The 13,896-nt window shown below is 39.4% G+C and overlaps 1 protein-coding gene across 2 annotated transcripts in view; it reads right to left on the bottom strand.

Annotated features, from left to right (window-relative positions):
• The window catches only part of kcnt1b (potassium sodium-activated channel subfamily T member 1b), a 107,533-nt gene that overhangs the window by 43,625 nt on the left and 50,012 nt on the right, over positions 1-13,896 (bottom strand). For both annotated transcript variants that reach the window (XM_042488127.1, XM_042488126.1), the window contains exons 4-10: positions 9,721-9,800; positions 7,655-7,754; positions 5,286-5,339; positions 5,134-5,182; positions 4,858-4,917; positions 1,627-1,701; positions 1,292-1,375 (exon numbers count right to left, since the gene is read on the bottom strand). In XM_042488127.1, coding sequence (XP_042344061.1) covers positions 1,292-1,375; positions 1,627-1,701; positions 4,858-4,917; positions 5,134-5,182; positions 5,286-5,339; positions 7,655-7,754; positions 9,721-9,800 — 502 coding nt within the window. The remainder of the gene's footprint in view (positions 1-1,291; positions 1,376-1,626; positions 1,702-4,857; positions 4,918-5,133; positions 5,183-5,285; positions 5,340-7,654; positions 7,755-9,720; positions 9,801-13,896) is intronic.

The following is a 13,896-nucleotide window of genomic DNA, read 5'->3' on the forward strand; positions in this document are numbered from 1 at the left end:
CAATGTGTGGAAGAATCTGTTTGGTTTGTTTAACTCACATTAAAAAAAAGAGGTTAAAATTGTATACTGCTGCTAGTAGTGTTGTTAATGACTTTTAAGGCCTAATATAATTTTAGAAAATACATTTAAGACATTGTAAGACTTTTTAAGGATCTGCAGATATGTGCAATGTGCAATCATATTATTATTTTCTTGTGCAATTTGTGTAAATTAGTATAAATATTGTTTTAACTATTGAGTTTTATGTCTTGGTTTTTTACTATTTCTATTATTTTTTTGCTTTATTTATCTTGTCCATACCTGCTTTCATGTCCCTTTGCTGCTGTAACAATGCAAAGTTACCTGCTGTGGGACTAATAAAGGATTATCTTATCTTATATCACAGCTTTTCATATCTTATCATAGGACGCCTCACAGCACGAGGTTCCTGGTTCGAACCCAGGTTGGGGAAAGGTTCGGACCTTGGGCAGGGGAGCTCTTCTGTGCGGATTTTGCATGTTCTCCCCGTGTCAGCGTGGGTTCTCTCCGGGTTCTCCGGCTTCCTCTCACATTACAAAGACATGCAGGTCAGGTTAATTATTGACTCTAAATTGACTCTAAACCCGTAGGTGTGAATGAGAGCGCGATTAGTTGTTTGTCTCTATGTGTCAGCGATAGTCCGGGATAAGCTCCAGCTCCCCCGCGACCCGTACGAGGACAAGCGGTTATGGACAATGAATGGATGAAAAATCTAATATTATCTTATCTTATCCTGTCATACATGTAACCATCTATAACAGATATTCACCTTAAAAAAAGCTGTAATATAGATTTGTGTCTTTTTAATCTTAAACTAAAAGTAAAAAGTCTGAATTCATTTCATCTATTCAGGCAGCTGTAAAAAAAACATCCTCTATCTCTGAGCCCTTTTATCTCTTCTTCAAACATGATTAATTTCAGCAAACCTGAATTAAATGGTTGGCGTTAATCCTAATAGCCAGCTAATTTGACAGTGAGCTAATTTATCTTTATAAACAGCATTAATGATAACAAGGTTATAAAAACTAATGTAGCTAACACTTGCTTCAAAAAGACACACTGATTTTTGCACAGTGCCAGCTCAATTGAATTTTGTCCAGACAGCTAAATTGTATAAACCCACTCAGCCCTTATAGCCGGAGTTACTCATGAGCTGAGGGCCTCCACAGCACAGGAAGTATAATGTACCCTCAAAGCCCTCAGTAGTGCTCTCTTTTATGCAATGCAGCTTCAATTTATCCAGTACTACAAACACATTATTGAAAATACTTACGATCATGTTCTCCAGGGCTCCTTTGGCGAGCCAGCAGTTAAGAAATACAGGAACAAATATGTTTCTTAGTGGAGGCCAGAAGATCTTAAGGAGGAAAGGAAAGAAAGAACAGAGAGAGAGAAGGGGTAAAATAATAATCAATCAACACAACTGCGATAGTATAGGAAATCATTACATTAATATGCCCCTATATGAGGTACACATGGTATTGCGGCACTGACAGCAGATTATTGGCTTGGTTGGTGAAAAACACTACCAAAATCACCTTGAGCCTGTGCTAACACATTTTTTCATGAAACATATTGACTTCTGAGTTGATTAAAGGAATAACTCACTGTGATTATAAATGGCACCGAATTGATCATCTCCAATATGAAGGATATCTGGAAGATCTGCTCCCAAATGTTCCCCTAGAAAGGAAATTAATGGAAAATAATTCAGTGAGAGTGCAGATTGTTTTTGGAGAAATTCCAGTAATAAAAATAATAATGACCATTAGAGGAAGTCAGGTGAGACATGAAAACAACACAGACAATAGGGCAACAGTTTTTAATGTTGTGATTTGTACAACTACATTACTCTAATGGGTGAGAGCAATAAAATTAAACATTCATCTTTGATATAAATGATTTTAGCATTGACCTGAGATTATGAAAGCTGGAGACTTTCGCCTGTTTGTTCTTGAGGCATTCAAAGAAACAGCTTGCTTGTTGAGCACTTTAATGATGCTTAGCTACTGTATAACTGAAAATAATTATCACGGTCTTTGTAATTAAAATGTCTCTTTACCGCAAGTGCATTTTTTCAGACTGTATGACTTTTCAAAGAGTTTTTAAACTGCTGTACATGTGGTCTGCTGTCTCTGCTCGTGCTTTAAGACATTTGTTATGTAAATTCAGTTTATCAGTATCCTCCCATAATTAAATGCTGGATTATGTATTCAATAAGGCAAAGGAAGTTTTTTTCCAAATGACAAGGAAAACAAACTAGTTTAATTTGAAGAGAAACTGCAGTTTGGATATTCTGTATGAGGTGCTTACACATTATCAGTGTTTCACATACAGTAATGTCTGTTGGCATCCACCCAGTTTGGAAAAGCAGACAGGAAAACTGATAATAAAGCAATATACCACTGTGAGTGGGGGCAGCCATCTAAAAAAAAAAATAGTACACAATAATATTTTATATTTACCTTTCTATCAGACAGGGATTTATGAAGGGGAACTGAAGCTGTTATACAGCTCTCATCAAAGCTGGAGCTGGTGGTCTATGTTGCCTGATCAGTTATTTTTTTGCATTACTGTGTGACTTTGGCATTCAAAAGGGTACATTCAGATCCACTAAAGTCACACAATAACACAGACAAGCTAACTTACTGAGGCAGCAGCAGACCAGCAGCTCTCGTGTTCAGCTATGTTAAGTATCTGATCTTCTCAATGGAGTCTGGCTTTGAAGAGAGCGATAAACAGCTTCAGAAATTGCCATCTGATGGCAAGAAAAAGCAGTGAAAATTTTCTTATTATATTATATTATAATTATTATTCTTAGGTGGCTTTAATACATTTTTGCTGACCCGATCACAGCAGTACATTGCTTAGCTTCAGTGTTGGTACTCCTGCCTGCTTCTCCAAACTGTGGGTGTGCAGATCACCATCTACTGTATGTAATTCATTTATTAAGGAGAAGTACCTCATACAACCACACGTGATGTGGACTTTCCCTTTCATATTGAAAATGTTGCAAAATGTAGACTTTTTCTTCAAAAAGGCCACATAAAACAGTAAAACAGTACATGCAGTAAAAGTATGGCTGCAGCTAACTGCACAATCAACGAGGGGCTGAATACTAATCACAGTGCAGCAGAGTTTACGAGGTGCAGGTCAGTTGTGGCTTCAGTATATGATGAAGCTCTTCAAAAAAAGTTCTCAACAAAAGAATATGAAAGTCTGTGACACCAAAACGTTTTACAAGGCTACATTTTATCACCAGCTGAAAGAAAGTGAATTTGTTCCTCATAAAATACATGCAGTACAAGTCCCTAAATGGCCTTCTGAGAAAGGAAAAAAGACATGGCAACACATAAAAGGATAAAAAAAATTTGCAAATAATAAAACCTAGACCAAACTTCAGAGGATCACCACAGGGGAGGGAGCTGAAACCGACGGAACAAAATGTCTGAGACAATACCAGGTCTCAGAGCAGCAAAGCTAAAACTAATATTTCCAAACAAAGAAAAGCTTCCTGGCAAATGCAGACTTCATCTCCAGAAGATGTGGGTGGTGTTCATAGGGTGGTGTTAATACAACAGGTGTCTTCTGCATATTTGGTCCCCATATTCCTTCGATCTGAAGGTAATTAAGGCTTATTCTATTTAAATAGAAACTGGATGAGCTTTTCTTCTAATGTCTTCATGTTAAATAAAGCAACTAAGCAGTACACAGATTGCAACGTTATGCAACTTGGAGGTTGCTGCTATAGATAAAAGGGTGAGTACTTATCAAAGAATCAATTTTAAAGGTATAGCAAGTTAAGATAAGACAGGAGGGTAAGAAACAGCCACGTGTTTAGGAATTACTTCTATAATAGGATATATTTGAAACTTAGGATATTTTTCTGTAATGAGGCCCCTGGAGTGCATTTTGTTGTAAGGGCTTTGTAATATGTTGTAAAGTCAAGTCAATTTTAATAATAAAGTCCAGTATCAAAAATCATCATTTGAGGGCTTTACATCATATAACATCCCTCTGTCCTTAGACCCTCACAGTGAATAAGGAAAAACTCCCCCCAAAAACCCTTTAACAATGAAAAAAGGTAGAAACCTCAGGAAGAGCGACTGAGGAAGGATCCCACTTCGAGGACGGACAGACGTGCAATAGACTTTGTGTGCGCAAAACAGATCAACATAATAAAATTACAGTAACCCATATGAAAAGAGAGAGAGAGAGAGAGACAGTATGTGTGTGTGTGTGTGTGTGTGACAGAGAGTGAGAGAGAGAGAGAGAGACGGTGTGTGTGTGTGTGTGTGTGTGTGTGTGTGAGAGAGAGAGAGAGAGAGAGGCACAGCATCCACGTCATTAACAGACTGTTTATTACTGCGTCGGACAAAAATCCTTCTGCTTATTTCTGCTCATTATCAGTGTAGCAATCTCACACAAAGACTGACACTTTCTATTTTAGGGAATTTGAGTTATTTCCATAAAATACATAATACTGTAATCACTCACTACTCTCACAGTCCTCCTTTCAAATGGATATGAACCGAGGACCACAGTGCACCTTTAGAGGACTCGCACAGATGAAACAAAAAAGCACTTCCAGCCCTGCAAGCTGGCTTATGTAACGTGTTTCTGAGGCTGAGTGCTTGATGTCCGGGTCTAAAATTAGTGGCAAAAGTCGTCTGGCCTCGTGTCTGTAATAGGTGCTTTGGCCCTGGTGCTTGGACAGCACACTGAAAGCTGTCGGCCCAAGAGGGAGAACAAATGGGCCGTGCTGGACTTTGATCAGACAGCTGTAGGACATCAGCATGGATTAGAGAAAGAGAGAGAAAATGTGAACCAGCTTCTTACCTTGTAGCTGAGATATGTGATAAGCATGGTCTCCAAAAAACTGATTAAGGCCACTGTCACCTGAAGCAGAGAGGAGAGAAGCAGATAAATAAGCGCAGCAGGTGCAATCTCATCTCCTCTGGCTGCTCAACTTTCACTGAGGAGCTCCTTCACTCTGCAGTGCTTTTATCTAATGACTGACTGCTGCTGTATTTGGGTTGAATCCTGCGTTATAATTCAGTTCATGTGGTGGAATTTGATTTATGTGCACTTTCAGTGGAGCATTATCACTCTCACCTGTATTGCCCATACAGGTTCCCGTCTGGTAACCCAGAAAATCAACGACCTGTCAGAAACCATATGAAAGTTTTCCACACACTTCAATGCACCTCTATGTAATTTAAAAAATGAACAGATTACAGTTTGATGCCATTTTGACAGAAACATACCAATCGATTCCATCCATCTCTGTTGCATTGTTGCTGCTGTTCCGACATATTGCACTGTGGGGAAAAACAATAACAGGGGAAACACAAAAAAAAGCATTAATGTGTGTGTATGCGAATGAAAACACACCCGCTGGGGAACATTCCCATCAGTTGGTTTGTTGCCAAGAAGAACAAACCAAATGTGTCTGGAAAAGCTGCTGTCAGTGAGCACAATACAAACAATCCAAAACTTCCAAATGACTGCGCAGAGGGAGCAGCTTACACACACACGCACACACACACACACACACACACACACACACACACAAAAACGAGAATAAAAACACTGCATCACTTCAAAGTAAATAAGAAAACTTTATCCACAGGCAATCTAAAAGTCCCCCCCTCACTCAAAAATGTTTTTTTCTCTTGTGTTTATGTCCTTTAAAATGTTTCACCTTGACTATACTGGCTTGTAACTGTTCAAAGGTTGTCACTAGAAAGCTGTTTTCACCTTCCTTTATTGAAAGGGGCAATGTCTGCCCTAAAATCTGAGATATAAATGTATGCCAGGCAAGCGAGATTAGGTATGTCATTATGACAAAAACCACTCGCTGTCTAATATAGAAATCATATATCGACGGGGGAACAGACTTTAACAACACACCAGCAAAGAAACCTGGAATCCCCAGTATGGTTTGGCCAGTGTAAAAATTTTCAAACTGAAGATAAGAGCTGGACCAGACCGCTCTGAGGAATTTTACCACCAGGTGTCGCACTTGACCCAGCAGATGCCCCTTGGTGGAACGTAAAGACACTGTGTCCCAACAGCAAAAGAGTATCAGACCATAACCACCACCAAGTTTCATTGGATCACATTGGATCCTTTTAAAAAGTGCACTTGTGTTACATCAAGTACACAAACCATGTCCCTATCAGCTGTACGCTCAAGATCAGACCGGTGTAGACACGTAAAAGGTGGGCAAGTATCGTTGCTACCTTCCAACATTTGTGCCTTCTAAACAGAAAATACGTTTTGTATTGTGATATTATTTGAAAATGACAATACAGTTGACAGCAAGTGGGATGTTATCAGTGAAGGTCAATTATTAGAAACTGTCAGCTCCCTGGTGATCACCCTCCAGCCAGCCTCCACCTTATTTTGATTTTTGCAGTGACATGAGAAAGTATTGTATAGATAACTCCTGATTTTTAGCCATTCTTTGCCCATTGCGGTGCTTTCAAAGCGAGCGGCAGGAATAAATAGAGATAAGGCATCAGCGCACTGTGTCGCTCACGGTCTGTCAGGACACCTTTTTCATCAGCTTCAAATCTCAATTGCTGAAACTTTGGCACAGTTTTAGTTTTCACGAGAGACTAACTCAGTCATGTCTCATCACCAAAATAAAACACACAAACCTTTTAGTAAACAAACACAACTTGTGCCATGTGCATCTTCCCTTATTCCACCTCTACTAAAATTTGATCTTCTTAATTTTGCTTGCCTTGTTATGGCAGTAAAATACAAACAGCCTGTTAGACACTGGTGGCTCTGTTAGGCTGTCTATAAAAAAAAGATATTATGTTAATGACGTTGTCATAAAGCATATTGCTAATGCAATAAAAGTTGGATTTAGCACTTTTTTTTTTTTTTATGCCGTCAGCAGAGTTTGCTGATGTCGGTCGAGATTTTGGTGCACAACAGATTCATCATCTGAGTCTGGGTCTAACTGAGGCCCAAACATGTACTGCTGAATCCCCAATTTTTCCTCTAACGCAAACATTATCCGTGTTGATGCTTATCCCTCTTTCACAGCTCAACCGAGCACTAGTCTTGTAAACGATACCTATCTTCACACTTCAGTTTATTGCTTTGTCAGCGCTGGAAATCACACAATGTCAGTGGCGTAAATGTTGGGCGTACATTTTAAGTTTTTAGTTGTAGGACTAATGCTAAATTAGAAAAAAAACCTCTTAGACATATTCAAAATGTTGAAAGCCACGTTTGAGTGAGAATAAATATGCTCTGCTCTCACATCTTTCACATTTGTTGTTTTATGCACATGGCAAGGGGTAAATATTCTTGGAAAATCCCTCTGGCATATGGCAAGTCATCTGGCTGATTTGGAATATAAAACAAGAAGAAAACGATAGATAGCATTAAATGTGATTAGGAGAAAGCTGCACACAAAAACAGTCTCTGGATGGTAATATCTTTTTCTTAAAAAAAAAGATGTCACTAAGTAAAAGTGCTTAGCATCAGATATATTCTCAAAACAAACAACAAAAAAAGGAGCATGGCAAATCATGTAAAAAAGCAACTATCCAGAAAAAATGGTCACATCCTGTCATTGATGAGTGAGGTGGAAACTGCTGAGTGTGATGCTCACCCTGGGTTGCAGTTGTCGGGGTTATCCAGGCTGACTCTCACAATGTAGAGGGCACAGGTGAGAATCTTCAGTGAGAAGTTGAACAGGCGGATTCTCAGGCCTGAGGCACAAAAAAGTAATACATATCCTTTAACTTGACTGAAATAATGGTCGGCACCCTCTCTAATATCATTTCACACATTTCTACACTTATTTACTTACCTCATCCTTCCAATCACCAGATGTATATTAATAAGTCACCCTGTGTTATTTTGAATTTGTGAAAAACAAGCAAAGAATCCCAAAACATTCAGAGAAAATTCTTGATGATTTGAAGTAAAAGGGATCCACGTTTAGCAACAGCAAAACTATATCAAAACAAACTCCAACACAACTGGTGCAGTATGATGCAAGTCTCATTTATCCAGTTGTAATTCGTTTGTGTAATAGTATGACTTTGGTGTTTTTAAGAATTAGTCTTGATTCAGCTTAGTCAAACAACATAAAAAACTACTGATCACACCAATCTTAGACCAGCAGCTCCTGTGTTCAGCGAGGTAAAATTACCATTTTTATCATTACAGTCTGACTTTGAAAAGAGCATGGATAGGTTTCGGTCTGAGTTCATTTTTTTGGTCAGAAAGGGCTGTTTGTTTGGGAAATACTGAGCATATGACTAGATAAATGAGCCTTGAATTATAATGCTTGAGTTGTGTGACAACAGTGTGTGTAAACAGATGTTTTGCTGTTGTTAAACGTGGACCTCAATGACTTTAATTCATCAAAAATCTTTATTTTTGGATTCTACATTCACCACAGGCATGCAAGAAAACAACCTCTTCATTAATACAACGTAACACTGGGTGAATAACTGATATACAAATGGTCATCTGGGGGCGACGTATTCTTTTAAGTTCAGTTATGACCGTCTCTGTTTTTCTGAGTCCAATGCTGATGACGGATGCAGCAGATCTCGTCTCAGTAGGAAGTTGACACTGCTTTAACACCAGTTGTTTAGGTGAATAATGCCTTTAGTGAAAGGCCTAAAGAGACTATATCTGTTGAAGCCCTGAAGCATAACTAATGTAGTTCTACGCTGCTCTGGCACCCTGTCACAACAGATTTCCTCTGACGCATGGCTTTCAAATCCTCTCAGAATAACACAAAATAACATCAGCACTTTTATGGGCTTTGAGTATGAAAAAAAGGATCACACAGAGAGATAAATGACTGGTGGGATTTGACAAAAGTAGACGAGAATGATAATAATGTTTGTGGAATCACAATTTTCTGTTTGAATAAGTGCAGGCATATCCTAATAAGGACACACCACTGAATGTGCACGATAGAAACTTGGCTGCAGACATGCTTGCTGGGCAGAGGGTGGTGCTAGTTGTATTACTCATTTTCAATCAGCCTTAGCACCTGCTTAATTTCTCGTGACATGACCTCTTAAGAAGAAGCCAGTGTCAATGTTAAAATGATTTGAAACTGGACAAACAAAGAGTGCTGCAACGGCGCAGGGCAACAGACCCCTGCAGCCAAGCAAGACATTTTCATTAGAGCCTGTTGTTTTATGTCAAACACTGTGGTGGCTTGGTGACATTGACAAGTTGGGGGAAAGACAGTAGGGCTGTGTCATTGCAGAGGATATGATAACGACATGTTCTGCCAGAGACACAGAGTTCCCATAGTGAACATTTTCACAACTAGATGCAAACGAGTGGCTTCCAGACACAATGCACATAACCACTGAGTCTTTCTCAGAGACATTGTGGCATCACCAGTCTTATCTCCTGTTGGAAAAAACACTGCAGCGCTGCCTCGTTTCTCAGCAAATGAGCCATACTCTTCTGTCCTTGCAGCGCCACAGCATGCACACCCAAATATACAATGTTTTACAATGAGGCACCTAATGTAATAATGAAACCCAACTGAGATGGGAATATGCGTCATTACCGACTGCAATTTCCTGAATTATGAGTTTATTTGTTCATTTAGGTCTGGGTGTATCTAGTGGCAGCATGGTTCTTGGCATTAGGATAAGAGAGGAGAGTGGGGTGATGTTCCCTGTCGGCTGTACTTACTTGACCTTTGGTTTTTGATGAAGAAAAGCTTCAGCCTCTCCTTGAAGGTGTTTTCGTTCACATAGAACTCCACCTGCACCCTGTGGGGAGCAGTGACAAGATGTCAGCGTAAATGTAAACAGGTGAGCATGCACGCAGCATCTCCTGCCATCAGATATATACACACAGAAATGAACAGAAAACACATGATCAAACAGCGTAAATCTAATCACAGTATAATATAATCAGGTGTGAGTCGTGGCAGTGGATTTGCATCAGTACCGGACTGTTGAACTCAGCGTCACGTTCTGTAATTGCAACAACACGTGGCAATTGTTGTGGTCCAGGCACATTCACACGTGTAATCATGTTTACATCCAGGCTGCAGGTGCCAAGACAATACCAAAGCGTCAGTGTGGATACCAAAACTAAGGTCAGTTGTATTGCACCTATCCTCCAACCACTTACAGCACATTAACACTACATGTCACATTCACCTGCTCACACACATTAAACTGGTGGTTAAGGATACCATAAAAGGTACAAAGACTCAGTTTAAACATTCATATGCATTCACACACTAACAGCACAGCCATCAGGAACAATTTTAGGTCCAGCATCTTGGCCACAGATACTTCAGCGTGCAGATTGGAGGGGTCAGGGATTGAACCCTTGATCTTCTGACAGCGTGGTGGATGACCAACTCTACCTTCTGAGTCACAGCTGCCCTTTGATATACTAGATTTTGAGGAATTTAAACCTGTTTTGTGACAAAACTCAACACATTTAGCAAAATATGTCACGTTTTGCATATGTTGAAATTCTATATTTTACTTATTGTCAACAAATAAAACCTTTGACGACCTGGTCCTACTTTAAGTTTGGTCTGTACAGCTACAACCAGACACAGCTTATTTCTCTGTGCAATAGACTTCCATGTTAATCTGTTAAAAACACACAGATTAGCCAAACTGTTGCACTGAGCAGAAGGAAGCTGCCCGGAGGAAGAGACGCTTTGCCCAGTTAGACTTCTAGAGAATAATATCTTCTGCCCTCTGGATAGAGGTGGTGATTTTACAGTTCACAGCAACTTAATGCGATACAGTCTCTGGTTTTTTGTTTGATATCTAGTGTCTGCAAAAAATGTTATGTTTTTTGATCCAGTATTCGTGTAGTTTGCACTCGGGAACTTTTAGAGCTACTTTAGCTTGTTTACTATGTTACAGGAACGTCCCATTGAACCCTGTTCAAACTCTTTAGTCTTTACAGGAAAAAAAAAGAATGAAATATATTCATATTGCCCAGCCGAATCTGATTTTACTCTGATTTAATTCTAAGTTGAGTAAAGCAAATGTATTCAATGTCAACTTTTAGAACAAGACACGTCGATAGAAGTGGAGGATGCAATTCAGTCAATACATGGGAAGCACTGAGATTTGATACCAAGTGTTTGTTTGCATCCTGCTACTGTACATCTGTTTTTGCAATGACACATCCTGGCAGATAAAAGAAACAAACCAAAAAAAAAAAAAAAAAAACAATGGTAATTGTTCCATTCCCATAATCATATTTGGTGAAGATTTCCAGCGGAAAAAGCATGTGCTTTGAGCAAATCTAACACAGGGAACAGCTGTGCAAGGCTCCCTTCTGACTAATTCCATTACCCTCCATTTACAGCCAGCCATTATACACAACAAAATCAGCCTCAGACGCATATGAGCTTGAATCATAATGTGCATCACAGGTGCTTGCTAAATAATGCAGATTATTACATAAATAAAAGGTAATTTTTTCATACACTAACAAGCTTTTAATGATCAATCAGCTGTGAGTCACACTGTGAGGTATAAGGTGCACAAGACATGACTCACAAGCTAAGGTAAGGATTTTTGTAATTACTCCATTGGCACATTAATCCAATTTCATCAATTTGTGTGTGAAACAGGGACTCAGGGGCGGTTTCATAATTTCTATTATATTATATTTCATGTACAAATTTAGTGCCCAACCACACAATCTGAAATGTTGCTTACAGTTTGTATCACTTGTGTTGAGGCTATTTTCTCAACGTAACTAAGTGAGAACATGAGCAGACAGCCTTGTTTATATTAAGCATCAACATAAAAGCATCCATTAACAATTTTCAATCAGCTTCCTCTAAAAAGTACAGTACGTCAAATCAAACAGTTTGTCTTCTCGCTCATGACGCATACACAATGACAAATCCAAAGCTATTAAAGGTTTGTGTGAACATAATGGACTGTCTTGGGAGCTTGACCGAAGGGCCGCTAAAGCACGAATGATGATGTATCTACTGTCGACAGGTTGGATAAATGCAAGTAGGTCTTAACAGTTTCTGTAATGCAGAGAGCTTGTTGTCACTAATGAGCATGGAGAGGAAGTAATAATGGTCTTGTGGTTCCAGAAGGGACCCTTAAAGCCCTCTACCTTGTCTGACAAAATGAGTACAGGGTGCAAAAAGACAAGAGAGGAAAGAGCAGAAGGGCAATTACAGCAGCCACGACTCGAGGGAGGTGTGTATATGGAGATAAAGAGTGTAGGTGGAAGAAAAGAACATGAGATATGCACCATCTCCCAGCTATTCCCCTCTCTCCCCCTCCCGGCTTTATTGCCATGGAGACAGCTTCCGAGGCAGGAAATGTTCACGGTTTCCAGTACAAGGAATTAGCCGTAGCTACATGCATACACACAATGACATTTTCCCACCCCCGTGACTCCATCCTGTCGAAACACACAGTTACATGAAACCCACATAAACCAAGTGTATTGACTGCGCCATCACCGAAGGAGCAGTAAAAGACTGCCATAAAGGCTAATGGTGGCGAATCAGGCAATCAATAACGTGTGTCGTTTCCAGTGACAAAGCTGATACAACAAACGTTGACAACACCGACACAGGATTCATGTTTACCCAGCTTGCCTGCAGTTACCTGCAATTACACTTCATATAGGAAACGTGAACATAGCAAAACCTGAAACGTGACACCAACGTAAACTGACACACTGCTTTCTTTGTTATTTGGCATCGGCTTGATGACACAAGAGGAGAAAAAAAAAGCCTAATGACCCTGGTTTATTTTGTATGGATAGGGCTGAAAACCATGTATAGTAGTAGCATGTCCCGTCTTTTAAAAATGTTTTTAAGTAAGGATTTCTGTATTAAGACCCCTATAGCGCAGTCCAGAAGGAAAGAGACATATTTTCTCTTGGGTTGGCTCTGTGCTCCATTGCATTTTTATTCAAAACAAAAGAAATGATTATGCTAATAAAGGGGCAGTTTGTATTTTTTTGAAGAGGGGTTGTATGAGGTACTTACCCAGTGTACTACATACAGTGGATGTCAATGGGCACACACCCAGTTTGGAGGAACAGCAGGAGTGGACGAGAGCAGGAGCAAAACTCAAAAAAGTCCCACCATTGCCATGTCAGAGTTATTGTCAATTTAGCATCTTTCTCATCAGATTTGATGACGTTTAAGACCTCTTCAGGTATTTGTTCTTCAAAAAAAAACAAAAAAAAAAAAAAACAAAACAAAGAATTTAAACAAATCTAGTGAGTTTTGGGCAGACCTTGACTTCTCTCCCATATTCATAATTTATCATTTTTATTTTTTTTTTTAAGAAAGGACACTCATAACAACCTTGAAGAGTGTAAACGATATGTTTATTCTAAATTGTTTTGTATTCTCAACATTTTATTTTTATACACAAAGTTTAAAAGAGTGAGTTTATTCCAAGCTCTGGGTGCACTTTCCATGACACCGAAGTCCCATGCTCTATATAATAGCCTTCATAAAAAGTTTTGGAGACTAGAGGTAGATTTACAGATTTTTAAGGTTGTTGTGTCCTTTGATTTGGAATTTTGTGTCCAAACTTTCAGACCACAGTGCTGGTGTTTTTGACCACTTAGGCAAAGTTGAGCCCCTAACTTTTATCTGTGTTAACACAACGACAAACACCAGAACATAAATGATGATAGTGTTTATGCCAGGCACTGTGTCTTCTGTCATGTTTCTCAGTAGCTCCAACTGCTGCTACAAATAGCACCTCTTCCACACTTGACGACTGCCAGCACCGGCAGACCTACAGCAATACCTTTTAAGTACTCACGCTCTTTTCTTTGGCATCTCTGTAGTCTGCAAAGCATCAGCACCAATCTGTGGACATTAGCCAGACT

This window comes from Plectropomus leopardus, chromosome 6 (assembly GCF_008729295.1).
Source record: "Plectropomus leopardus isolate mb chromosome 6, YSFRI_Pleo_2.0, whole genome shotgun sequence".
In the NCBI taxonomy this organism is placed as follows: domain Eukaryota; kingdom Metazoa; phylum Chordata; class Actinopteri; order Perciformes; family Serranidae; genus Plectropomus; species Plectropomus leopardus.